The sequence below is a fragment of the Lutra lutra genome, chromosome 7 (assembly GCF_902655055.1).
Source record: "Lutra lutra chromosome 7, mLutLut1.2, whole genome shotgun sequence".
NCBI lineage: Eukaryota > Metazoa > Chordata > Mammalia > Carnivora > Mustelidae > Lutra > Lutra lutra.
The window spans coordinates 53796506-53824200 of NC_062284.1; the positions used below are offsets into that span (position 1 = coordinate 53796506).

The 27695-nt window shown below is 41.3% G+C and overlaps 1 protein-coding gene across 1 annotated transcript in view; it reads right to left on the reverse strand.

Moving 5' to 3' along the window:
* The window catches only part of RYR3 (ryanodine receptor 3), a 517407-nt gene that overhangs the window by 286796 nt on the left and 202916 nt on the right, over window positions 1–27695 (reverse strand). Inside the window, exons 4-7 of the mRNA XM_047736987.1 lie at window positions 9937–10011; window positions 7552–7630; window positions 3825–3937; window positions 2837–2936 (exon numbers count right to left, since the gene is read on the reverse strand). Of these exons, the coding sequence (XP_047592943.1) occupies window positions 2837–2936; window positions 3825–3937; window positions 7552–7630; window positions 9937–10011 (367 nt within the window). The remainder of the gene's footprint in view (window positions 1–2836; window positions 2937–3824; window positions 3938–7551; window positions 7631–9936; window positions 10012–27695) is intronic.

Below are 27695 nucleotides of genomic sequence, written 5' to 3' on the forward strand. Positions count from 1 at the left end.
TTGGAAAAATGTCAGATTCCATGAATTCTGGACTGAGGAAGAACAGACAAGAAAGTCAAAACAATTCTAACATTGAAAGTTAGATACGATTTCTGAGATGAGCAAGTCCAACATCAAAATGTAGGGTGAAAATAGTGTCAGCTCTATCATTAAAAGGAAAATGACATTGCTACTGTGAGGAAGATAAGGATCTTCCAGTTGCCTTGGATGAAAATATATCCAGCATGAAATTCTTGGGTAAGCTCTTACATTCTCTATGTGTATATTTTGTGGCAAAACCCCAACTAAACCGCAGTCGTGGTGAAGAACAAGGATGCTGGGAAGGAGGTCAGTAAAGTGTTACTAAGAGCTGTCTTAGGGGAAGCTACTTTTGAATGCATTTAACAGACACAGATCAAGCCTGGATGCTCATCGTCAAGCACCAAGGGGAGGCAAAATATCATTCCCGGGATCCCATAGTCTATGAGCCACTATCATTAAGCACTTAACTTTCAGCATAAGCAATCTCAATAGCCATGGAGTTGCGAGATGTATGGGAAACAATGAGCTTCAAGGACATGATGACCCATTAGTCTTCAAATAAATTCTGAGCCTTAATTCAAAGAACATACTGGGAGAGGGATTCCAGGCTGAGGTTTACCTTGTACGAAGAAATGGGATTTGTATCGCTTTGAATAAAAAAGAATTCTCTAGACTAGCCTATTCTCAGGAGACATATGGACTTAATACACTCATGTCTGCATCAGGACTTTTAAAAAAAAAAGTCACATAATTAAATCACTTTAGGGGCTACCAAACTATCTTGGGTGTTGAATTAACAGTAAGAATGATGAAATGAAATCATGCCAGAGGAGAAAGGGGATGTTTATCATTACATCTTGTACAGGGGCAGTGTGATAGTCCCATTTTTTTTTTTTTTTTGTAACCAGGTGAGGCAAATTCTTCTTAAACTTCTCTCAAATAGTCAGAAATCATTTCCCAATTTTCCTCTACCTTACTGTACTGACAGTTCCAGATGTATACCTTTCTTTGCATTAAAATCATTCATGATATACTGTAGGGGAATTCTTTTTTTTTTTTTTTAAAGATTTTATTTATTTATTTGACAGAGAGAAATCACAAGTAGGCAGAGAGGCAGGCAGAGAGAGAGGAGGAAGCAGGCTCCCTGCTGAGCAGAAAGCCCGATGTGGGGCTCGAACCCAGGACCTGGGATCATGACCTGAGCCGAAGGCAGCGGCTCAACCCACTGAGCCACCCAGGCACCCCCTGTAGGGGAATTCTTAACAGCCAATTTATTTAGAAAAATTAAAACTTTCCCCAGTCATGCTCTTGATTAAACTCTGTCATCTCATGATGGCGAGGTCATGCCCCACTTGGACCGATCATTTGCAGTCCTCAAGCTCTTCCAATCAATATTCTAATCATGCAGAAAAAACTGCCAAGTGCTGGTGTATCACAGCCCTTCCTAACTGAACTCTAGCCGGGCAATATTGGGGGAAAAAGGGTCATTATGAGGCTCACTTATGCTCTCAGGGCTGAAGTGGGCTCTCAAGAGGGGATGCTGAGAGGGCATTTTCTGCCTGGGCAGACGGCTCAAGAGATGAGCTATCCAGGCTGAATTACAAGGACACTCAACACATCGATAAGGACCTTTTTGACATGATTTGCAAATACTTCTTAATTAATCTCCACAAGTCGTCTGTTGGGACTGGGGAATCATTTTATTCCTACTGTGAAAATGAAAAATTTAACATGGGGAAGATCCAGTCCAAACCTCCCTGGGGAAGACTAAAACCCAGAGCTTCTTGATTCCTGACAGAGAGGGAATAACAATAGACTCAAGGTGGTGGGTTAGTTCTGGTGTAACAGGGGAGGGCTAAACACCACCTGCCTTTTTAAAGCCTTCCACACGTTGCTGACAGAGTTAAAAAATCTGTCATTTTCTGACAATTCAGCTTTGTTCTGATGTCTTCTGAAACTAAGGCAACACCTTGATGCCCTCATTTTCCCCTCTATTTTCAAACATCTTATCATAGAAGGGCATTTCCAGTTTGAAACTACTGGGTTCAAGATAAAAAATCTGGTTAAAGCTGTGGTAGGAGTAACTTTTTAAACATTCTGACCTTGCTGTAAAGTGCTAGAATGTGAGATGATAACCTATAGCAGTCACTGGCATTCGATTACTCTTTTCAGCTGCAACATTACCCATGAGTATGGTAAGTCCCGTATCTTTATTCTCTAACTTGAAAGGTGCATTGACTTTGCCTGGCTCCAAGAATCAGGGTATGTTGAACCAACTTTGATGCTCTTACTTCCACGGGAAAAATAAACTACTGAGAAAACTGATTACTGTTCAATGGCCCTCCATAAATACAAGTAAAAACAAATGGCCAGATACACTTTTATCATAAAGTCTTTCTTCCACCTGCATGGAGAGATGCTTTGGGGAGAAAGAGTACCAGCATCACCTTCTCAGAAAATAATCTCTTCTAAGACCGAAGTTGCCGAGGCTTAGACACTTCTAACTAGTAATCGTAAATATAAAGGAAAAGTCAGTGGGAGAGGGAGAATGCACAGCCAGATCCTGCATGCCTACAGTACCCCAAAAGTGGGCTCTGAAGGATTAAAAGGTATTGTCAGGAACGCCCCTGTCATCAGAAAGCAAGACAGAAAAGAATCCATACCCACGTCAGGGAATGAGATTCAGGGGAACTAAAATCATGCTGGCTGCATAGCAAGACATGAAGCGGGACCTGGGAAGCAGCAGCAAATGTCAATATATACAGCTCAAGACAGACTGGACGGCTGAGGGCTGAATGCATACGGAAAAGCCCACCTTCTTCAACGCTACTTCCTGAGCATGTAGGATGTACATTCCAGAGTGTCTGCATAAAAGAGGCGTCCACTTGTACGTTCCCGTTTGACACGGAGAGATGCTGCAGCAGAAACAGAAATGAGACATTCTTTAAATCACCAGGCCAGTCCTGACAGAAGGAGCTCAACCTAGATTCTCAAGGATTAAATTAAAGAGTCTCCCTGTCATCAAGCTCTTTCTACACAGCCCGTGGGAGACTGCTCCGCCCATTCTAGAAGCAGCTTCAAAGTGGGACACTTTATTCAGGGAAGAAGAAGTTTCCAGCCACAGAGGTGGCAGACGACTGTTGACTCCTTCCCCTCAGCTGGATCCCTGATTCAACAGGAAGTCATAAAATGTCTCATCCCGTTAGAAGGGAATTCACAAATGGCAAAAATGACTCCGGCATTTGGTGTAGGCAAAATAAATTGCCCGCAGGATTGGTGCTGAGAAGCTTAAAAACTTTTGACACTTCTCTGATATTCGGACACCTGAGGGCTTGATGTCAGTGACGCCCAGTACCCTATCCTAAGATGCAAAGATCTTACCTGCATCTCTCAAGCCCTGTGACATGCCATTTGCCGAAACATTTTAAATTCTCCATTTCTCCCAGATCAGTTTATTTCCCTATATCCTGTTCTTTCTGGCTTGTTCTTTGCCGATCAAGAGCTAAACCGTGTGGGAAATTCACAGTAGCGGAGGCTAATGTAGAAGTGGTTTTCTCAGGAAGGGCCTGGAGCATTTTAGCAGAGTTGCTGGGCACAGTACCTTCATATGAAAGGACAACTAACAGTTAAATTCCAGGCCCCATGATAATGGGGCAGGGGAGAGAACTGAACAACCTACCTCTTCCCTATACTGTGCAAAGGATTCTTATCCTATCCAACTGACTGTGGCACAGTTCGCCACAACCATGAGTTCCTAAAGGAAAAATCTGAAAGCGAAAAGATGCCTCTTAGGAGGTACTTACAAGGTATCTTTCAGAGGACACGCTGACAAGAATGAGGTCATCACCAATTCGAACTTTCTCTCCTTCGGATCTCTGTTTGGAAGCCGGATGTATGGTCCACCAACAGGCTTCTCCTACACAAATGCTCCTTGAGTTAGTCATTGCTTCATGGAAATCAGTGTCCCTAATTCTGTCCCTCATTCTCCCTCTCCTGGTAACAATACCTCCAGTGCGCAGGCGCACGCATACCTACACTCCAGACCTCAGTCTCTATTTATCCCCATATCCACTTGACTACATCCATCACTTTTGTCCTCTCTGGCAACAGAAAGACAGTGTTTGGGGGAGAGTATTGGAGGTCAGAAACTATAGAAGCCTTTGAATATCTTTAAGACATAGAGAAAAATTCATTCTTCAAAGGCACTTACAAATCTTTAATTGACTTCACTGGTCTACTGACTACTTACATACTTTTATCTTTGCTACACTCTCCAAGAAATTCTATTAAAACGTAAGTAATTCTACTAAAAAAAAAATCAGATTTTCAAAAGGCCTAAATCTACAAAGACTAGGACAGCAGGTGGAAAGTTGATAGCAAAGAAGAGAAATGGACAATTTGGAAAAAGGAAAGGAGATAGATGCTTTCAGTGAAGAGAAAGCTAAAACCCAAGTCTTTATGAAAGTAAGAAAATGGAGGAGAAATTCTCAAGAAATAAGGTGATCCCTGCTGCATGTTTCACAGAAAGTCTCTGGAATTAGAGGGAAGTTACTTAAAAAGGTAGCAGCAGAAGATGAAGTTGAAAACAGAATTGACTAAAAGCTATTAAGGAAATTTTATCTCCTGGAATCCTTTCCTGTACCCTGCACGGCTAGATGACTCCTTCTCCTCTACCCTACAGAAGATTAGGAGTTACATCCGTGGAATGACCAACCATAAAAGTTCTGGTTTTGTAATACCAACAACTGTCAAACAAGGAAGTGAAAAGTACTGCAAAAAATAGAGAATCATTAAAATTTTATGTCCTTGTAAGTAAAACCCCAGCTCCTTTCCCTCTGCCTCTATGCCTCATACACTAGCTAGGATGGTAAATCTCCTCCTCCCTCACATTTAAGGATTCCTCTTTAGGAAAGCCAAACTACCCAAGATAAAATATACTTCTGTCCAGGTATCTCCAGTGAAATGCCTAGTCCTTGCCAGGTTAGCCAAAAGTGAGGCTTAACAGATGGCAAGCCACGGCCACACACACTCAGGGTTTCTGGTCAACTTTTATTGACTTGATTTAAAAATGAAAGAAGGATCACCTGATATCCAAGCCACGTCACTAACATGAACGGCAAGAACAAAACAGTGGGGAAAGAGACTTGGAGAAAGCAAAGATTATGAAGAGCCAAAGAAAACTTTTAAAAAGTCATATAATTTATAATTGCAGAGAGATAAGAAAAAGTTACATTCATAAAGCAGCAATGAAAATACTCATGAATGATTACTTTGGAGAAAAAAATCTTCAATCCTGAAAGAGAAAGAAAGAAACAAAAGGGTTATAGGATAAAGTTGAAAAAACCCTCCCCAAAGAACGAAGAGAAGCAGATTAGAAATACGAGTGAAGAGAAAAATAGAAAACCAATCTAGAGGATTTCCAGAAAGCATGAGCAGAGAAAACAAAGTTAGGAATTAACAAAGAGATAGTATTAAACATTTGCCAAAGCTAGAAGACAAGAATTCAGATTGAAAAGGCCCACAGATTCCCTAGCACAGTGGAGAGAGACCCACACCAGGGTCCATTCTCATGAGCCTTGGAACAAATAGGGTCCGTGCCCAGATGTATCACTGTGGAATTTCAGACAGAAGGGCAAAAGAGAAGACCTAAGTAGTTCTGAGAAAATATAAGCATGCCTTACATAAAAGATCGGGAATCTGAATGTAGATGTCTCAATATCCAGCCATAAGCTAGAAGAAAAGAAAACCTTCATGATGCAGCGGACAAACTATATTTCCAATGTAGAATATCATGAATTACTTGTGAAGCTGGAATTAAGGAACTTTTAGATGACAATTTACCTCCCTTTGATCTTTTCTATAAAAGCTACTAGATAATGGGGCTCCACCAAAGTGATGTGGTAAACCAATGAGGGGGGGTAAAAAACAAACAAACATGAGATCTGGGAAACATGGAATCTAGAAGAGAGACAAAGGAAATTTTCTGGATGATGGTGGATGTTTCAAGAAAAGGACACTAACAGAACAAGTGATATGAATGAATCTGATCACGGGAAAGTTTCAGTTCTACAGAGCAGTTTGAAATGAATGACTGGATCACAGAAAATCCAGTGAACAATTTTTTTTTTTCCCAACTCTCAAAAAGTCTAAAGTCATTTTACCTATGTAAAAAGAATGAACATATGGGATTTTCCCGGTATGTGCTCTAACACAGACCCCTGGTTTACATCTCGAGGCCAACTCACAATGGTGAGTGTGACACTTCACACATTTTGTAAATTGTTAGCCAAGATTGTCAACACCTTAGAGGAAATTATATTTTAAGAATAACACTTAAGCTGAAAGCACATCAACCTCAAATCCAATGCAAATAAAATCTTATTTTAAGGGAAAAAACTTAATGGGTGGAGGCAAGCCCACTCTCCTACTTTGTACAAAAATGAGAAGAGGAGAGACAGAGGTTCTCCTCAGGAATTCTCAGACATCCCCATGCACAATGCAGAGATGGCAGGTGCCCATGGTTTAATCTCTTGTGTTTTGTTTTTGTCTTTTTTTTTTTTTTCCCTCTAGATCCTCTGTAAAATCAGACAATTTGAATCATCCCCTTATGAACGGACACATTTTTGGAACACCATGGACTTTTGTCCTTTGACTACCCAACAATGGAATTTCCCTTCTTATTTGGGGAAAATGTCATGATAGTAAAGATTGTGTTCAAATTAGAATCGTCCTATAGTGTGATCTAGGATGTTTTCTCTGGCGTCTCTTTTTTCCTGTCTATTTTCCAAGTCTGGGTTTTCTACTTTAGAGCAGGTTCTACCCATCATTCACCCAGTAAACTCTCATACTGCTTGAGTGAACCTGAATTAGTTTCTGCCATTTGCAACCAAGAATCCCGACTTATAGGCCAACCTGTAAATGGAGCAGAAATTCCATACACTTGCCCTTGATGGATGGTCAGATTACCTATGAGTTTCCAGCCACAGAGAGCACCCTATACCCCAAGGCCAGCTGTTAGGTGTGTGGGATGATTGCAGCTATTGCAACATGGTTTTCTTCATTGAGATGAAGTATGTCTCCTTTCAACTTCTCACTACAGCTCCCTTGGTTTATGGAATAACCCACAGCAAGCCAGACCCTTCTTTGATACTGTAACTGAGTATGTATAGTTATACTGATCCTCTGTTCTTCATTTCTGGTTTCCAGGGAGAAGCTGCATCATCCTGGTCACCACCTCTCTCAGGATCCACCTCCTGTCAATATTTTTGACTGAACTCAAAACAAAACACACAAAAAAGCCAGTGTCTCCCAAGTATAGGACTGTGGTGAAGGCATTATGCTCTCTTTCATTCTTAGTTCCTATGTCCCTATCACACATTGTTTCCTTCTTATTCGCCTAAATTTTATCAAACCTGTTTCTTGACCCCATCAGTTGGTTGGTTTGGAATCCCAAATGAGGAACATATTCAGTATCCTTAAGCCCTTAGCACAAGACCCCAGTGATCAGGAGATCTGCGAATGTTGACTTACCTGTGGCATTTTCCCGTAGACCTACATCAAAGGCAAGTTTATCTGTCTGGGATCTTGATGTGGTCAAACATGTTAGATACTGTGGAACAAGAGCAGATGCTAGTGAAGTCATGCTCTTCTACTGGGTCTTGGCATCTCTCCACTAGCTGGCTTCCACTTTTCAATTCTGACATTGAATTACTGTAGAAAGGGCTTGTTTATTGTAGTCAAAGGTATATAACACTTCCAAAATATACTTTTGTAGTATATTTAAAATCTCAAAGATGTTCTTATGTGATGACCCAGTGATTTAACTTCTGGGACCATACACTACAGAAATATGTTTGAAATTAGTATTTCGAACATATTCAATCATATGCTTTATGAATTCAAAATATGCTTTATGAGTTCAAAAATACTGAGGAACTCTTATATTAGAGACAATATAAATGGAACATATACAACTAACAATAATGGAAAGGCTGATAAACTTTGGTACTTCATTTTATGAAATATGTTATCATTAAGAGTTTTTATCATGAGTGTGGAATAGCATGGAACATATACAACATAGTACACTTGCACAGGTAACAAGTATGCAAAATTTGAATACCTGGCAACTAGGCTAAAAGGAATTACACCAAACTGATAACTGAAGTTCTCTTTGGACAGTGAGAGATACCATGATGATTCCCCTACTTCTACCAAGTTTGTTTTTCAAACTTTCTATGAGCTGTGGAACTTCTCAGTATCTATGCTTTTTATTTTCAACTATAAAAATACATGTGCATGTAAAACTTAACAATGATATTTAAAATAACTTAATAACGGGGAGAAAACCCCCCTAGCCCATTCCTTGCCTCCTTTACTGACAGGCACAGCGGCTGACCTTGGAATTAGACCAGTTGGCAGATATGTGCTTAGAAAGTATTTTCTGAGTTATTCTTCTACTTCTCTGCAACAGGAAAATGGAGAATCACCCCACTGTCCACAGTCCTATGTCACCAGTTTCATTATCAGAGCTGCTCTTAAAAAGAACTAGCTAGTACAGAGTTTATCTTAACCATAAGTTGGATTTTTTGGGGGGGAGGGTCAGGACAGTAAATCTAATAATAAATAGCATAATCCTTCAGATCTCTACCATGTCGTTTGCCTGAGTTTTCAAAGCCATGAGAAATATGCTGTTTGAGGGTCGGGTCTATTTATGTAGGAAAAAACAAATATGGAGGTTTGATTTACCCTATGGATAAGCACCAGGTTCCAAAAGATACACACTCACTTCTCGATTCTAGACATCATCAAGATACAGAGTTTCCCACTCCCTAAATGTCCCCATTTCCACTCCAAAAACCTTCCATTTGGTCACTTTTGTTCTCTGTCCTTTGCTACGAAAGACTACAATAGATGAATGTTGAGGCTGAAAAGGTCAACTTCTTACCAGTGCTCAGGGAAAAAAAATGCTGCAATAAATAAATTATTTAAGAGGCAGCTGCTGCTGCCACTGCCAGTGTGACAGTTCAAGCTTTGAGATGAACTTTGCAGCATACTGCAGGTGTACACGTGTGAAAATGAAGTCTGGAATTGATGTAACATTTTCCACTAGGGCCAGACAAAGACAACAAGCCTTCCTCACACTGAGAGCAAGTGACGATGACAGATGCAGGGACAGGAGCAAACACGATGAGAGCTGACATGTATCATATTTGATTGGGATCATGATTATCCTCCTTAAGATGTCCTGCCCTATATCTGTTTTACAAATTGCATTGACTTAAAACTTGAACAATTTTTTATCAGCTTACATTGAGTTATCCCCATTTTAGTTGATTCTGTTTCTAGAGCCCTAACTGGTTACAGCCTGATGAGCTTTCTGGAACTGTTCTGCTCCATGTCTTCCTACTGCCTCTGGATTCAGGCAATACCTTCAAACAACTCCAGGACTGAAGGCAATGGATACAATCCCATTCCCTGCAGCTAGTCAAAAAGTGGCAATTTCACAAAAATCTCATCTGATTGATTTTTCTTCTATCCTGGCTATCCTTATATGCTCAAGAACTCCATCATTTTACAATTTATTTCTTCATCAAGTCAACAAATACGTATTGAGCATCTAGTATGTCAAGGCACAATCCTTAGTGGAGTTAGGTTTAGTGAAATTAAAAAAAAAAAAAGACAGGGTCTTCTGCCTCATGGAGTGAGGAGGAGGGTAGTCAGACATTAAGCAAATACATAACTGCAAAATGAGATAAGTTATATGAAGGAAACGCAAAGACAGCGTGTTCTAATTATTTACATTCCAAATTATTTCTGCTGTTAATATAATCTACAGGCTTGCTGGTTTCCTCTACCTTATCCCTTCCTTTTCCTTGTCCTCGAATGGTGAAAGCAGACATCCAATGTGCTTACCATGCCACTGAAGGAGTGCCTCAGGAGAATCGCGTGGCCATATAGCAGGGTCCTGTGGCCACCCCCTTGTGCTGCCTGTGGGGAAGGACAAGGAAAAATGTCAGCACCAGCTGCTGGTGGCCCCTCTGAGAGCAAAGCATGACAAGAATTCTGGAAGACAGACTACAAAGAAAAGAGCCATGGCAAAGCTCCCAAAGAATTCATTCTAGAAGTGAGTGGCCAGCCTACAGGCATGGGGGAGACGCGTGACCACAGCCATGCAACATCCCTGGGAGAGGGTGTGTGAGGCCAAATCTCCTTTTGGAAATGTCCCCTGCCTGGAATCAGCAGAAACCCCAAGCTATTCCACCAGAGAAGCATATAAATGAGATATGTACTGCTTACCTTCCTTTGAAACTTCTCAGAAGCGTTCAGAGTGAGAGAGAGAAACAAATGTGATGTCACTCTAGCCTAGCAACAGAAAAGCAGCTTGGGGGAGGCATACGGTCACATTCTGTACCCTGCGGTCTTTCCCCTTCAAGGCACTTGGCTTTCTACCCAATCAGTTAAATGGGTCCTATTCACCAGATCTCACCATTCCAGCTGGCTCTGAAACCCAGGACTTTCAATGGGCAAACCAGTAATGCAGAAATAGGTCCATCAATTGAGGTACCACCTGGTTCCTTCTCTGCCTCCCCGGGCAACCCCACTTGGGCTGTTCACTCAGTGGGAGCCAACCAGCAAGAGATGCTCAAGAGGAGAGGCAGCCCACCAGAAGGCCACTGTGTCTGCTGCTCTTCCCCGGAGTCAGAGTCACACATCGCTATCTGAACTGAATAGCACATGATCAGAGATGAAGCTGTTACTATGGAAAAAACTGAAATCTAGAAGAAATCCTACAATTTTGGGGCATCAACCTTTTCAACCTTTTACTGAAATCTCTTCCTATCCTATCTTTCCTATCCTATTCCTATTCCTACCCCCTCAGAGGCAGTCAAATAGTTTTGATCACACACCCCTTTTAGGAAAAAAATATTTGAGCACAGGACCCCATCCCTAATGCATAAAAACATTTGAGCAGAGGACCCCATCCTTAGCACACAAAAAAGCATCCAAACACTGAGATGAAAATGAATCCTAAAGAGAAATTCTAACACTTGCCTTCTATATGCCAAGGGGACCTCTTATGGCCCTTATTTTATTTAGACCCACGTACCAGCAGCCCCAGAGGTGCTCTGAGGTTCTGCTCCTCTCCTGTGCCTACCCTCCCTCAGAGCAACAAGCAACAAAGGGGAAAGCGGGGGTATGGAGAGAAGGTGCAGGTCTGAATAATAAGGTCTAGAGTCATTTTATTTCAACTCTATTTGGATTAAAAGAATCACTCTGTCAAAGAGATAATCTTTTCATGTCATACTAGGAGGCTAAAGAAAAGAAAAATGATAGACGTGGTATCATGTTTTTTGAAAGGCAGATAACCATATATAAATGGGGCTGTACTCTCCTCAGAGCTTGGAGAGATTTAAGGGCTTCCCAGGCTTCGATACGATGGAGGAATTAAATGTTCTTTGTGCTATTTCCGAATTTCTTGAAATCATTCGAAGTAACTTCAGTTGCTGTATTAACAAATGTGTCAACGGCTATGTTAAAATTAGTCACACCAAATAATTTATACATCCTGTCATTCTGATATTTTCCTGGCACACCTGCAATATTAGAAGCTAATTGATAGCACATGATGACTTAGGCGTGGGTGTGTGCTCCCAAAACGGTTCCGTGTCTCCAGCTAAACTACTGACTAAGCAATATGTCCTGGTGTTAACCATGGGTCACACCCCCGTCTTTGTTCCCATCAACTCAACGAGTAACCTTAAAAAGAGTCCAGCATCGCTGACCACAGAAAGTGGCACGGGAGAGGTCCGTGCTCCTCCTCTTCTCTGGCACTGCTGGAAACCTCTCCTGGCCCTCGTGTCCTTTATTATAGTGTCAAGAGAAAAGCAGAGAGACGAAGTCCAGGTGCCCCACTGGGACTGAATGCGACAGCACTGTGCTGCACCCAGAAGGCTTCCCAGCCTGACTCCTCCCTCCACTAGGGCAACCATCTCTCTGCGGGTGGATGTCTGCTGGTTACAACCTAAGCCTCTGGATGTTGCTCCGCAGTACTTGCTTTGCTAGGGCCTGGGGTGGAGCCTGGGAATTAGCATTTCTAACAAGTTCCTGGGGACACGACACTGATGTTCCTGGTCCTGTGATGACATCCTGAGAACCACTGCTTAAGGAATGATCAAGCTTCAGTGCTTGGAAGAGGAAAGGAGCTTTTCCTGCAGAAGCTTTGCTATTCATCATTCTGGGAGAGCTACTCTGGGCACAGGCTATACGTAGGCGATTTACGTAACATCATAGCTCGTCCTCCTAAGTTTCCTTAGTAGGAGTAATTTCTCCCATTTATGAGGTGAGGAATTTGAAGTTCAAAAAGGGTAAGTATCTTGCTGTCTATCATAGGGCTGGATGTGGTGGGGGGTGGGGAGTGAACTCACAGTTCATTGTAGAACTTGAGCTCATTTTGCCCTGGTTTCTGTAAAATCTTCATTTGCCAGCTGTGTACAAAACCAGTGTACAAAGTAACCAGGGAAGCAGGAGAGGGACATATTTCCTCAGCTCCTAAATGAAGGTGAACTGATATGGCTGGGATTTAGTGAACACTAAGCATCCAGCAGACACAGAACCATGCCAAGTGTGCTATGTGCATGATCTCACTTTATATTTGCCATTAACGCTGTGATATAACTAGAGTAATTATCTCCATTTTATGGCAATGCAAACTGAGGTTTCAAGAGGTTACATAACTTGCTCAAAGTCATACAGGTTCTAAGGGCAGAGTAGGGATTTAACCATATGCTACGTTGTCTCCTTCTCGGTAGTCTGGTCTACCAGAAAGTCTACAAAGACTTTTGTATTATAAAAAAAAAAAAAATGTTACAAATAGGAAACAATCTGCCTATTAACACAGATGAAAACAAGGAGCACTGGAATAGACCAGGAAGGTAAAAAGGGCGTTGAGAAATAGCTTTATCAATAAGGTAGACGGTGACGGGTCCGAGTGTTGACCGTCAGTGAGAGTTGGGAGGAGAAACCCACGTGAGCAAAGGCCTGGAGGTGGAAAGTACAAAGCCCACGTGGGGACTAGTCAATGATTCACTGACTAGCACTGGGGTCAGCTGCAAGGAGAGGCAACATCTAGAAAAAAGTTAGGGCACAGACGTGGGGCAGTCAGAATATGGAGGACGATGACTGACTGTTCCACAACTACCAGGACACTGGTGTAGGGTTTTATTTGTCTGTTTGTTTTTCTTAGTAGTGTAGGTTTTTAGAAGGAGAGTGTCGCAGGTCCAAAATGCACTTTTGGAGGTAACCCTGACAGCACAATGGTGGAAGAACTGCAGGCGTCAAACCCCATGGACAGAAAAGATCATTCTTTCATTTTGTTTCCACGATAACAGGAGAGTGTGGACCAAAACCTTGGTGTCATCCTTGACTCCTTCCTCCTGCTCAGGCTCTATATGGGTGCCATCTTCGAAACGCATTCTACACTGAGTATTCAGTACCCTGCCACTGCCAGGCTGGTTCAGCCTACTGCCCGTTTTACTTGGATGGCAGTAATGGCCTCCTAACTCTGCTACCTGCTGCACCCCTACTTCCCACTCCCTCTTGTAGTCAGAGCCAACATGGCAGCCAGAGCCATCATTTTACAGCTGTTAGTTACATCGTGTTACTTTCTTGTTCAGCTCTCCCCCTACCTCCCTGCCACCCACGATGGCTCCCTTTTGCACTTAGACGTGCAATGTCGTCGCCATGGCCTCCAAGACCCTGCATCAGGACTTGGCAAATGTTCTCTGTAAAAGACCAGACAGTAAAGATTTTAGGCCTTACAGGGCACACGTGGTCTCTGTCATATAGTCTTTTTTATTTCAACCAACTTTTTCAAAACTTAAAAACCATTTTTATCTAGAGAGCTGTCCATAAATAAGCCACAGCCTGGATATGGCCCCAGGCGTTGGTCGCTGATCTCTGTTGTCCCTGATCTAGTTCCGGCTCTGACGTCATCACTTACCATGAGTGTGAGCCCCGTCACCACCTCTGCTCCTGCCACTGCCCTCTGTTATTCAGAATAGGCTGCTCCCTTGTAGAACAGGACCCCGGTGCATGTGTTCCCTTCCACCTAGAATGCTCTTCCCTCCAATATCCTCATGGCTTAGGGCCAGCCTCCATTCAGTTCTGTGCTTACGTATCTCATTACAGAAACCTTCTCTGATCACTCCTTCTGAAAGAAAAATCACCCTTACTCTGTCATAATTTGCTGCTGTCTTATTTCTTGAGGCATTTAGTATTAACTGACATGAATTCATGTTATTTTTGATATCTTCTGCCACTCCCAAGGATATGAGGTCCGTTTGTCTGTTGTGTTCTCTGCCATATCAACATCACTTTTATCAGTGCCTGGCAAAGAGGATGCACTCACATTCATATTTCCTGGATGAATAAATAATAATTATACAAAGTGATCCTTTTGTCTCCTTTTTACAGATGGGAAAAGAAAAACTGTCCCATACTCAGCTTGTAAGCAGTGAGCCTGGATCTGAACCTGTACCACAAATTCTACTAACTCTTTCCATAGTTTGACTCTAATTCTGGAATAACATTCCGGGAAAGATGTGATATGCTATACAGATGACTGCATAGGCCTGTTCACAGGGAATCCAGACCTCAAGACTGTGAGGCTTCATGGGGATGGCAGTCCTGTCCCTCCACAAGTGACCTCCACAGGCACCACTGGCAGGAGGAGATTCTAATGTACCACCTCAAAGGATGGGAGTGGGGCAGGGCAAAGCTGGTAAAAGCACCTGGTGCAAGGTTCAGAGGAATCATGTTCCACCAGATCATTAATTCCATCATGTTGACTGTAATTTTAAAATGAATTCCATCACTGACATTTCTTTTGGTGGTTATCAGAAGACAGTGCCTCCCCGTAAGGGAAACATGCTGTGGCAACAGACAAAGGGTAACAGTGTTTCTCTCCAGCCATACATAAGTATTTCAAGACTGTTAGACCTCTAAACTACCTTCTTTTATAATCTGGAATCCCAATTCCTCTTTGGGGGTCCCAGGCTCTGAGAAGGCTCCTTGGTGAATGTAACACACCCCATTAAATGCCTCGGAGGCCACCTTCCTGGGAGAGCCTGGAGGGCATGAAATCATTGGCTGGATGTGTCTTGTAAGCACATGCTTTCATCTTCCTTTCCTTCCCTACCGCACTTCTGTTCTGTTCTTTTAGTCTATCAAAGAAAGACTGAAGCCTTTCTAGAAGGTCACAAAGCAATATTTCCTCAACATGCTAGAGGCCCTTTTACGTTGCTCAGGAGGACTGCATTTCTTCTGATACAAGTGACAACTGATAAGGTGGCCATATAAGTAAAAACCAAAACCAAAACAAAATAGAACAAAACAAAACACCCCAGTAACACCTAATGGTATAAACAAAGGCAGGTAACTCACTATTTTCACTTAGAAAACAGAATCAAAGATTCTATCCGCGACTGATAAATATTCAGTTTTTAGGAACTTACTTAGATGGGTTAAACCTTCAGAATGAAACCACAAACCTTTATTCTATAAAATACAATTTGATTTGTGAAATAGAGAGGTGTACTCTGATACAGAATAAGAATACCAATATTTTTAAATGCTTTTTCTTCCAAATTTAACTTACAGATTTAAGGCAGTTTTAATGAAAATTCCAAAAGAGTATTTTGGAATTCAACAAAATTGCTATAAAATTCACCTGGAAATATGAACATTAGGAAATTTTTATTCAGAAAGGGAACTAAGTTTTAGTGAATATTATGAAGTAAAATTAATTTGTTCATTCTGGTCCTGGTTCAAAAAGAAGAATGTAGCACGATATAGGCAGCCCATAAACAAATATAAATATAGTATGTGATAAAGCAGATTTTTAGTACAATGGTGGGGAGAAGGCAGGATTATTAAGCAAATGTCACTAGAATAGGTGGACAGCAAATCAAAAAGCATTCGGAAAGATCCACAGGAAATAGAAAAGATTCTGGATAGATAACAGAATCAACTATTTCATTTTAAAATTAAATTCTAGAACAACTAGCATGTAATAGAATGGTCCCACATTCTTTACATACCTAATATTTATCCATGCTTTGAAGTAACAGATGCACTCCAAGGAAACAATAACCAGATCAGATTGTAGCAAGATCACTGAACTTCAGAGCACTGGAAACATTTAATAAATTACAGAATACTTTGCATCACTGTGACACAGGGATTTCCATCTTGTTGAAATGTAAGAAACAAACTAAGCCTCAAGTAAAGAAATAGGCAAAGGATATGAATAAAGGATTCCTAGCAGGAATGAAATTAAAACATATGGAGGGGATTTTTATCTCTTCTCGTAATGAAAGGAATGACAACTAAAGCAATTTTTATACATCATTTTACATCAACTAAATCTGCAAAAGAATAGGAAAAAAAAAAAAAAAAACAATGCTGTCAGAGCTGCAATTTAGCTGGTGTGATTCCCCCACACAGTGACACTAGTGCAACTCTTTGGCATGGCAATGTGGTAATATATTAAAGATCCGCAAAGATGTCCATGACCTTTGCTTTAGTAATTCCACTTCTGGAAGTAATTCGAGAAAAGCAAAAAAGTATGCACACTGTTGTGATGAGAGAATTATAATGGAGGCAAACGAAACACCTGGAAGGAGCCTAAATGTTCAAAAGAAAAATGCTGTTTAGGAATCATGGGCTTCTTCAGGATGTTCTATCCTGCAGCCATTAAAGAAGTCAGTTACAGAGGCTACCAGAAACAGAGGAATGTGTTACAACTTGTCACTGTGAAAAGGCAGAATGCAAAATGCCTTCAACTGTTATGTATATGCAAGAATGATAAAGCAACCTATAAAAAGGCAATAGACATTTGGTTGATTGCAGAACCAAGGGAGAGTTTTCCAAATTTTCAACACTACCATCAGGTCATTTCAATTAAAAAAAAAAAAATACAAGCGTGTTGGGGACAACAACTGTTGAATGTGTTTAAAAAAGTGGAGTACCCTAAAAGTGTTTTGTCTATTTGTTGACACTGCATTTGCTCAAGGATGTCATTAGTTTGTCAGAATCCTCAGTGAGTGACTTTCCCTGCCTGAAGCGCTGATGGCAAGGCATAGCAGTATGCCTTCATTTTGGCATTGATCCAGACTATGGCTCTTTCCTGGTGATAAGTGAAAACCCCAGGGAGCCAGTCTTTACCCAGGATAGCTCTGACCCCCTCCTAAGTTCCCTCAGGCCCTGCTCCACACTTCCGAGGAAAACAATCTCTTACTACAGAAACTCGCTCCTGCTGGAATCCCAAACACACGGTTCTTCTGTCTTTTGAGGACCCTTTACCATCGGTCCTATCCTTGTTCCTAGAGACTTGGTTTCTCCACTATTCAATGCTTTCAAGGCTGTCTCCCCAAGCTGCTAGACTCCAGAGGTCCACCTCCCCCTATTGCTACAGGCCAGCCCATTAGCCCTCTATGGTCAAACACCCAAGTCCACACCTTTTCAGAGGGTTGGGAAGATGGGACCATACTTTCCCAGCTCCAAGGGCAACAAAGGAACTGATAGGGCATTCTCCGAACAGGTATTGATGATAAACTCCTGGCAGCAGGGATGATTTTTCTTCTTTAATGATGAATTACATAGGCCACTGAAATTTAGAAAGTGTAGACCAGGGATGGGAGGGCACATGCCCAGATTAGTTTGACTTGTGCTCTGAAGTCAGAATTAGGGAACAGGACAAAAATAAGCACATTTTAGTCATGTGAACTCCCTTACTTTGTGGGACATCCCCAAGGGCCTAATGCAAACCACTACACACTTTTCTTCACCACTTTTTCTGAATCAGGTACTCTACTCTTCAACAAGGTAACTGCCAAATTCAACTTTTCCTGGGCTCCCCCTTTTGGGATATAAAACACTATAGAAGTACAAGGGGCCATTCTTCTAATTTGACACCTGATTTTCTATTTGTAATAGGATGATTACTATGGACCTAAAACTCTTAGAGGAACCTGAACCAATGTCTACAGAGAGCCACACCTTCAGGACAGGATCGCCTGAAGGTGTTTCTCCCGTAAGAAATCCTTCAAGAGAATCTGGGGCAACTCAACCAGGACAGTGCAGGACTTTAAGCTAAATGTACCTGAAAGGAGGCCACATTCTTGACATCGTTGATGGGCCTCTTAGGATACCATTAAAAATGGAAATAACAAAATAGAATTTTAAAGTTTAGAAAAGAGGAGGAAGGTGTGCCACCTGACAGCACCACTTCCCAAGTTCAGTGATCATGGCAGTCTCCCCAGTTGCCTTTCCAATACCACAGGCCCACATGTCAGAGGCGGTGAGGCACAACAAGACCCCTGAGAGAAAAGGCTGACTCAAGTTGGCTGAAGGCCTATGGTAGTCACTGTTCCTTCTGCTACATGTTCTTGCAGCAAGGTAAGCAGAGGGATGGGATCCCACGGAGCTCCACTTCCCATACCCTCAATGCTTCCCCTCCCTTCACCTCCTATCACAGGACTGAAGAATGGAATGGCCAAAAGCTATGCCTAAAAACAGGCTAGTCTCTGTTCATTTTTTAAGTACAGAGGACACAAAGCCAACACTCTATCCCCAACCACCTACCACCAATGCCAAATTTACCACTCGCACAGCTAATAATTCATTCAATTCAGCCAACCCACTCTCTTGAAAGCACCTCAAATTATTTGCCCTGGGTGAGAAGACTCTGGCTATCTCATTTTTGTTCAGGTCATAACTTCCTCAGCCACATAGAAGTATTTCAGGACAAAAGGATGAAAGGCCACAGCCTGATTTGAGAAACTAAATTCTGGGTCGTGAGCACCATCTATAACAAAAAGTTGCATAGCAGGGAGGTTTTCTGTTCCAGGAGAAAGCCCCTCCTACACTGATTTGGCCCAAATCTTACACAGATTTTAGGTAGTAAAATCTGAGAGATGGCTCAGATGAGCTGGGATCGAAAAGAAGCTTTGGTGGTGACCCGGAATTCATTCTTTCTTGGAAACATTTAAATCCATGAGAAAGAAGAGTCCTTGCACAGTGCAGACTTAAACCCTGAATGGATAGCTAAAGGCAACTGAGGCATCTCAAGTCTCTAAAAATAAATTTTTGATCCATGAGAATCTATGTAGACAGGTGCAAGCATCTGCCTTCCCCCCTCTCCAAATCCATGGAGTTTGGGGAACAAATCAAATTACTCTGTGAGGTTCCCACTAGGGCCAGGATTTCACAAACACTGATTTTTTTCTTTTCAAAGATTTATATGAGACCAAGAGCACAGAGGGAAACGGGGGGGGGGGGGGAGCGAACCCCCTGCTGAGCAGAGACCACCCCCTTCCCCCCACCCCTCCAGATGTGGGGCTGACTGAGCCAACAGAGGCCCCTCACAAACACTGATTCTGAAACAGGAAGATATGCATTCTCCATGGTGGGGAAAGAGCTGGCTCTTGGAATGCCTCCAAACTCAGCACAAGGTCATTCTAGAAACATCTGTGCTTCCCTTTGAACATAGATGTCCCAGAGAAACCAGACAGCCAGAATGGAAGCTCTAACACATGTTTCTTTTTATGGCATCTTTGAAGAGAACAAAATGACAGGAGATATTTGTCAGGTAGTAATGACAATTAGATTGATGGCAAGTATACTTCAGAAAGAGGTGAAGTAATTATTTTCTCCAAAGTAATGTTTGCCCCTTTGTCCCATAGCTAACTAACAGACTTCTAAGAATCTGACATTGCCCATTTCATTCATCACATAAAAGAACCCAAGCAGCCAGATTTTTTTTTCCAATTACTGCTCTGGTTTTGATTTGAACCACCCATACTCCTCATTCGTCAGGCCTCTGATGAAATGGAGGACCAGCAGCCTCACAGGGTCAAGACTAAGCACTCTGCCCAATCCTGGCCTTTCATCCAAGCTAACATACACTGAATATTTTCTATGGAGAGTTTAACATCTGAAAGGTCAGATTACCTTGACATGAAAAAATCAAACACTGTCTCTAATCTACTATTTCTCTAGGAGGAAAAAAAAATCCCTCTTCATTCTATGGCTAATAAAATAGGAGTAAGTTTTTATCATAAAACTGCCATTGAGTCCTACTGTGTGCAAGCATGTTTACCCATGTGGACTATGAAGCAGAAAATGATATTGATTCTATTTTGATCTTTGACCCGCCTTCCTTTCTCCTGCAATCCTTAACCTATTTTTTCTCTCTCCTGGATGTTCTTTCATTCCTCATACCAGTCCCAATTATGATCTTGCTGGACAGACATCAATTCATCCTCTTCTCTCTATATCCATACAACAAGCCCAGGGCCATTTATCTGAGCAAAACAAAAACAGAGCCTGATCTTTCCTTGAAGTACATGAAGTGGCCTTGGGTGGAGAAGTTGATTCTGTATACCTATGGGCTCGTGTAAGGAAAGGAAGCTAGGTGCCCCTAATACTTTCTATTCTGCTCAATACAATAGCGATAATCATTATAAAACAATAGCACAATCATTCTGAACATCTCATGGACTGATTCTAGACAAGTAGTCTTTGGCTATCTATCAGAATCACTGGTAGAGCCTTAAAAAAAAAAAAAAAAAGCAAAACAAATCCTCTATAGCAGTAAAGAAAGCCTGGGCTAATTCCCTAAGCTGCTCATTCTTAGGTCTGTGATGGGGCCTGGGTTCTCAGGTGGTTCCAATATACAGCCAGTCCGGAGAATCACCCCTCTGGGACTCCTCAGCCCCACTGGAGACCTCATCCAAGTCATCCGTAGGATACTTAGAGCCAGCAAGTACTTCTCTATTCTCAGAGCTGTCCTTTTGGACCAGTGACTGATTTTACCTTTTAGCATTTCTCTAGAAGCCCCATGATGCAAAGAACAAATATGGTTGCTTCCCCTTGTACTTGACAGCTGTTGTCAAACTAAAAATTGACTTTCTCTGCTTCTCTGTCCCTGAGCTCTGCTGGCATCTTTGTGACAGAAGGAAAGACAAAAATCCCTACTGTCACATATGTGTGGTGAGTCCCACCATGACGACCCCCAGACCCACTCCTCTTCACCATGTTGAAGGAAAGCTAGACTCTTCCTGAGCTGCCTTGTCCATATTCTGGACCTCCTTCTCCACCAACCTGGACTCCACTGGGCCTGGGAAAAGATAGAGTTTATGGCAAAGAACAGAGCAGGTTAGGGTGAAGGTCTTTTACTTTTCTCTGTTACTAATGGGTCACTCCTCTCCCTAGCCAGTTATCCCTGCCGTTTTCACTCTGGTCCTGTGCTTTCTTAGGACCCCTGCCCTGAAGGCTACACTTCAGCACTCTGAATTTTTATTGACAACTTTTACAATTTACAATTTAATGATTTGCAATTTTTATAATTTAAAATGGACAATTTTTTCTACTTTTCTGTGTCTGCAAGGCTCCTGTCTCTTAAAGGTGTTCTGAATCCTCTAATGTTTAATCAGGGCTGTTCACATGGCTGCTTTCAAAGGCCCACCCTTCAGAGGCCTTGCTTAGGTCTCAGTGTTCCAGCTCCCACCCAGCTCTCTGTCAAAGAGAAAAATAACAGTGTTTTGTTTGTTTGTTTTTTAAAAAGAAGTCTTTTCTGCTGATCTGTGAATGGAAGCCAGGGAACGGGTAAGGCAAAGCACCATTGGATCTGTTTTTCTCCCCACTGTGCAGAGAGTAAATTCATCACCCTGACATTGGAAGGATAACCTACTAAGACTGACAGGAAAACCCAACTTCCCTTGAGCTGCAAGGGAAGCTTTGTTGAGTGAGGGAAATACTAAAATTAGCAACACTGATCTGTGAGAAGAGGAGGGGAGAAGCTCAGAAACATGGAGTATGGTTCACAATCCGAACCCCAAAATAAAACTAAACTTCAGTTGAGCTGATATTTGCCTCCTTCAATGGCTGGAGAAAAATCAGTCAATCCATCATTTCCCAGTGGGGTTGGTAGTTATCATTAATGTAATATGGTGACTTGGTACTGAAAATAACATTGCAAACAATGAATTAGCTAAAAAATAAAGGATCTCATCTACAATAGCACCAAAAACAATAAAATACTTAGGAATAAATTTAACCAAGATGAAAGTTCTTTATACTGAGAAGTACATGGATTGGAAGAATATTGTTAAAATGTAAACAGACACATAGACCAGTGGAACAGAGTAGAGAGCCCAGATATGGACCCTCAACTCTACGATCAAATAATCTTCAACAAAACAGAAACATGTACAAAACTTTTGACAAAACAAAAAATATATACAGTGGAAAAAAGACAGTCTCTTCAATAAATGGTGCTGGGAAAACTGGACAGCTATACGCAGAAGAATGAAACTCGACCATTCTCTAATACCGTACACAAAAATAAACTCAAAATGGATAAAAGACCTCAGCATGAGACAGGAATCCATCAGAATCCTAGAGGAGAACATAGGCAGTAACTCTTCGATATCAGCCACAGCAACTTCTTTCAAGATATGTCCCCAAAGGCAAAGGAAACAAAAGCGAAAATAAACTTTTGGGACTTCATCAAAATCAAAAGCTTCTGCACAGCAAAGGAAATAGTCAAGAAAACAAAGAGGCAACCCACAGAATGGGAGAAGATCTTTGCAAATGACAGTACAGACACAAGGTTGATATCCAGGATCTATAAAGAACTCCTCAAACTCAACACACACAAAAGAGATAATAATATCAAAAAATGGGAAGAAGATATGAACAGACACTTCTCCAATGAAGACATACAAATGGCTATCAGACACATGAAAAAATGCTCATCATCACTAGCCATCAGGGAGATTCAAATTAAAACCACATTGAAATATCACCTTACACCAGTTAGAATGGCCAAAATTAGCAAGACAGGAAACAACATGTGTTGGAGGGGATGTGGAGAAAGGGGAACCCTCTTAAACACTGTTGGTGGGAATGCAAGTCGGTGCAGCCTCTTTGGAGAACAGTGTGGAGATTCCTCAAGAAATTAAAAATAGAGCTTCCCTATGACCCTGTAATTGCACTACTGGGTATTTACCCCAAAGATACAGATGTAGTGAAAAGAAGGGCCATCTGTACCCCAATGTTTATAGCAGCAATGGCCACGGTTGCCAAACTGTGGAAAGAACCAAGATGCCCTTCAACGGACGAATGGATAAGGAAGATGTGGTCCATATACACTATGGAGTATTATGCCTCCATCAGAAAGGATGAATACCCAACTTTTGTAGCAACATGGACGGGACTGGAAGAGATTATGCTGAGTGAAATAAGTCAAGCAGAGAGAGTCAATTATCATATGGTTTCACTTATTTGTGGAGCATAACAAATAGCATGGAGGACAAGGGGAATTAGAGAGGAGAAGGGAGTTGGGGGAAATTGGAAGGAGAGGTGAACCATGAGAGACTATGGACTCTGAAAAACAATCTGAGGGGTTTGAAGGGGCAGGGGGTGGGAGGTTAGAGGATCCAGGTGGTGGGTATTGTAGAGGGCACGGATTGCATGGAGCACTGGGTGTGGTGCAAAAACAAGGAATACTGTTACAATGAAAAAAAAAATTTAAAAAAAGTCTATACTAAGTCATCCATAGATTCAATGCAATCCCTGTTGAGAGTCCAATGACATTTTTCACAGAAGTAGAAAAACCACCTAAAATGTATATGGGACCACAAAGACCCACAAAGCTAAAGCAATACTGGGAGAGGGAGAGAAGAACGAAGCAGCAGGCACCACACTTCATGATTTCAAGCTTTATTATAAAGATAAAGGGATCAAAACAGTATAGTACTGGCGTAAAAACAGAGGTACATAGACCAGTGGAACAGAATCAAGAGCTCAGAAATAAACCCACGCATACACAGTCAACTAATATTTGTCAAGGGAGCCAAGAATACTTGATGGAGAAAACAGTCTGTTCAACAAACAGTGCTGGAGAAAGTAGATATTTAAATGTAAAAGAACAAAACTGACTCCTGGCTTACACCACTCACAAAAAATAACTTGAAACGGACTAAGGACCTGAACGTAAGACCTGAAACCATAAAACTCCTAGAAGAGAACACAGGGAAAATTCCTTGACATAGGTCTTATCAATGGATTTTTTTTAAGATGACATCTAAAGCACAAACTACAAAATGAAATATAAACAAGTGGGACTGTGTGAAACCAAAAATTTGCACGGCAAAAGAAACGACAACAAAGTAAAAAGGCAACCTACAGAATGGAAGAGAATATTAACAAATCATGTATCTGATAAGGAATTAATATCCAATGTATAAAGAACTCAGAAAACTCAATAACAAAAACCTTAAATAATCCAATTAAAAAAATAAGCAAAAGACCCGAATAGACATCTTTCTTAAAAAAAGACATGAAAATGGCCAAGCGATACATGAAAAGTTGTTCAACATCACTGATCATCAGGGAATACAAATTAAAACCACAATAAGATGTCATCTCACATGTGTCAGAATGGCTATCATTCCCCTGACACCCCACAAAAAAACAAAACAAAACAAAACAAAAAACCTCCAAGGGACAACAAAGCTGGTGAGGATATAGAGAATGAAGGAAACTTCATGCACCATTGTTAGCAATGTAAATTCCTATAGCCACTGCGGAAAACAATCTGTAGGTTCCTCAAAAAATTCAAAATAGAACCACCATATGATCCAATAATGCCATCTCTGGGTATCTATCCAAAATAAATGAAATTACTATATGGAAGAGAGATCTGCACCCCCATGTTCATGCAACATTATTTATAATAGTCCAGACATGAAAACAATCTAAGTGTCCATCAACAGATGAATGGATAAAGAAGTTTGTGGTGTGTGTGTGTGTGTGTGTGTGTGTATACACAGACGAACAAGTTGCCTGTGACTTGTTCTCCATGAAATGGAACCACAGTGGTTCAAGTTCATGTTTGTGACAGAAGAACACGATAGGTCTGTGTATACACACATACACACACATGATGGAATACTATTCAGTCACAACCTCGAGGGTGTTATGCTAAGGGAAATAAGACAGAGAAAGACAAAACTGTATAATCTCACTTATGTATGGAATCTAAAAAGAGGCAAATTCATAGAAAAAGAGATCATATCTGTGGCTACCAGAAGTAGTAATTAATTAATGTGGTCAAAAGGGACAAACTTCTAGTTATGAATCAGTATTGAGGATGTCATGTACAACATGGTTGAGGACGAGAAATAACATTGGTCTCTGGTATATTTGAAAGTTGCTAAGAATACATCCTAAAAGTTCTCATCACAAGGAAAAAATTTTTGTACCTACATGAGATAGTGGTTATTAACTAAACTTGCTGTGGTAATAATGTTACAATATATGAATGTCAAGTCATTACGCTGCACACTTTAAACTTACACAAGTATTATATGTCAATTTTATCTCAACAGAGCTTAAAAAAAGAAAACACTGTAGCTGATCTCTGCTTATTACTCTGCAAGAGACTGCTGCTAATGATCCCCAGGAACCGGAAGGAGGTAATAGGTTATCTAACAGAGTCAGTTCAAAGTGAGAGGGAGAGCCAGAGGGACGGACTGACTGACTTAAGCCAAGGCCACTATAAAAATTCCTGGTAACCTATTAATGCCTACTAATCAATATTGAACCATCGCTATTTAAGCAGCTTGAAGAATCAAGGAAGATCTTCCTTAACATGCTAGAAAACGGTGCCATGAAGCCAGAAGATGGAAACAGCATACAGGAGGTTCTCCAAAAGTGCTTTTTAAGTAAATGGAGAATGCACAGCATAGTACAATATAGCTAAAAACCACCGGAAATCTGTTAACTCAAAGAGAAAAGCTTAATAAGGGCTCATATAAAGACAGGAAAAACTCAATGATACTGGAATTATACCGGAGATATCATTGGGATCTTCATGTTCTTCATAAAAATAAAGAATCCCTAAGGTGCATGACGTAACCTCTCCTCTGTATCCTGCTCATATCTCCTCCATTAGCCATAGTGGAGGCTATGGCATATGCATCTCTAACGCCAGAGGTTCGCCTCTGACTTGTTCTCTATGAAATGGAATCAGAGTTGTTCAAGTTCATGTTTGTGACAGAAGAATTATGATCGGTCTGGGCTGCCTTGTTGCCACACTGGAGCAAGGATGCTCTCAAAGACCTCAGCAGTGACTTTCAGGAGGCTCCCATGCACTCCCTCTGACCAAGCTCAAGGGATCTGGGCATCACAGAGAAAACAATGACTGTATTTTGTAATGTGCAGGGTATTCAGAAAGAGAGGAGAGTCTAAGTAATACTAAAGGAAGGAATGGGGTGACACAGTGTGGGCAAGGTCACTGTGGTGTGAAGTCCAGTTTCCAGTAGTCTTAAAGTCTTCTCAGTTCAAATTATGATTGTCTTGTCTTGATGTTATTTTTCAATCCCTAGATTATAAAACAAGGATGTACATTAGAGAGGCTATTTAGCAGATGGAAGAACTCTGGATAATGTGTTCAGCTTTTGTCACTGATTTGTTATCATGGTGACCCCCATTGTCCCTTACTGGTGAACTATCATGGGGATTACCATTTAAAAAAAAAAAATCCAGTCTGAAAAATTGTAGGAACTCTATCTGGGACAGAATGAAGGGCAGGATCTTGTGGGCTACAACCTGGGCTTTCTGGAGCCAGGTGGCCCTGGCTTCAAGGAGGCTGGGGACATATGGGGTAGGGTGTTGTCTCACCTGCCTCTGCTCTGGAACCCAATAGGATGTGTGGGGAAAAGGTGGATTCAGCTCAACTTTCCTTTCCCAGATCAAGTGAGTATATTTAGAGTAGATCTTATAGATGTAAAAGTCTTGTGGTTTGGAGGGTTAGACACATTCACATTTCTTAAAAACAGGATCATTTGGGGCTGGATATACCTGTGCTTTGTGCCAGAATCTGAGGACAAATGGAAGTAGCTCTTATGGGATGAGACGTAGGTAAATGTCAAATATGGAAATGTCTTGATTATTTTGACACACTTCTCAAAGTACAACAATTGTGACATCACCCTTCAGAAGAACTTAGAGCTTCTTAACACAGTTTAATACAAGAAATTACAATAAACTGTTTTTCTTCTGTTGGAATATTTTAGTAGTAGACCACTATAGAGGAAAATAAAGGACAGATAGATTCCTCTTTTGCAGGGGATGCATTTGGAAAGACAAGTACAAATGTGGGGAAATGCTGAGTGATGTCTGCTCTCCACAAGAAAGAAAAACACCAAGGTCCATTAACAAAATTAAAATCAAGTTAATATACATTTTGAAAAGTACACAAGTCAATGAGTGTTTAGGGACAGACGTAGAAGGGAAAGAGGCCGGCAGATCTGAGGAGGATTTTCTAATTCCTGTGAGCATAAAGCACTAGGTGAGAGGAGGGCAGTTAGAACTGGACCCGTCAGGACCAGAATTCAGCAGAGTGAACTTGCCGCTCCTGGTTGCCATGGGAACAGCTCAAGCTAACAAAATCGAATAAAAAATTGCAAATGAAGTAAATAAGGTTAGAGGTGAAGCAACCACAGCCTAGATAACTCCACCCAGGGGGGGTGGGGACAGCAAGGAGTTTCTGAGGGATGTGTGCTGTAGGTAAGAAGACCAGGAAGCGGAGTTCCATATAAACA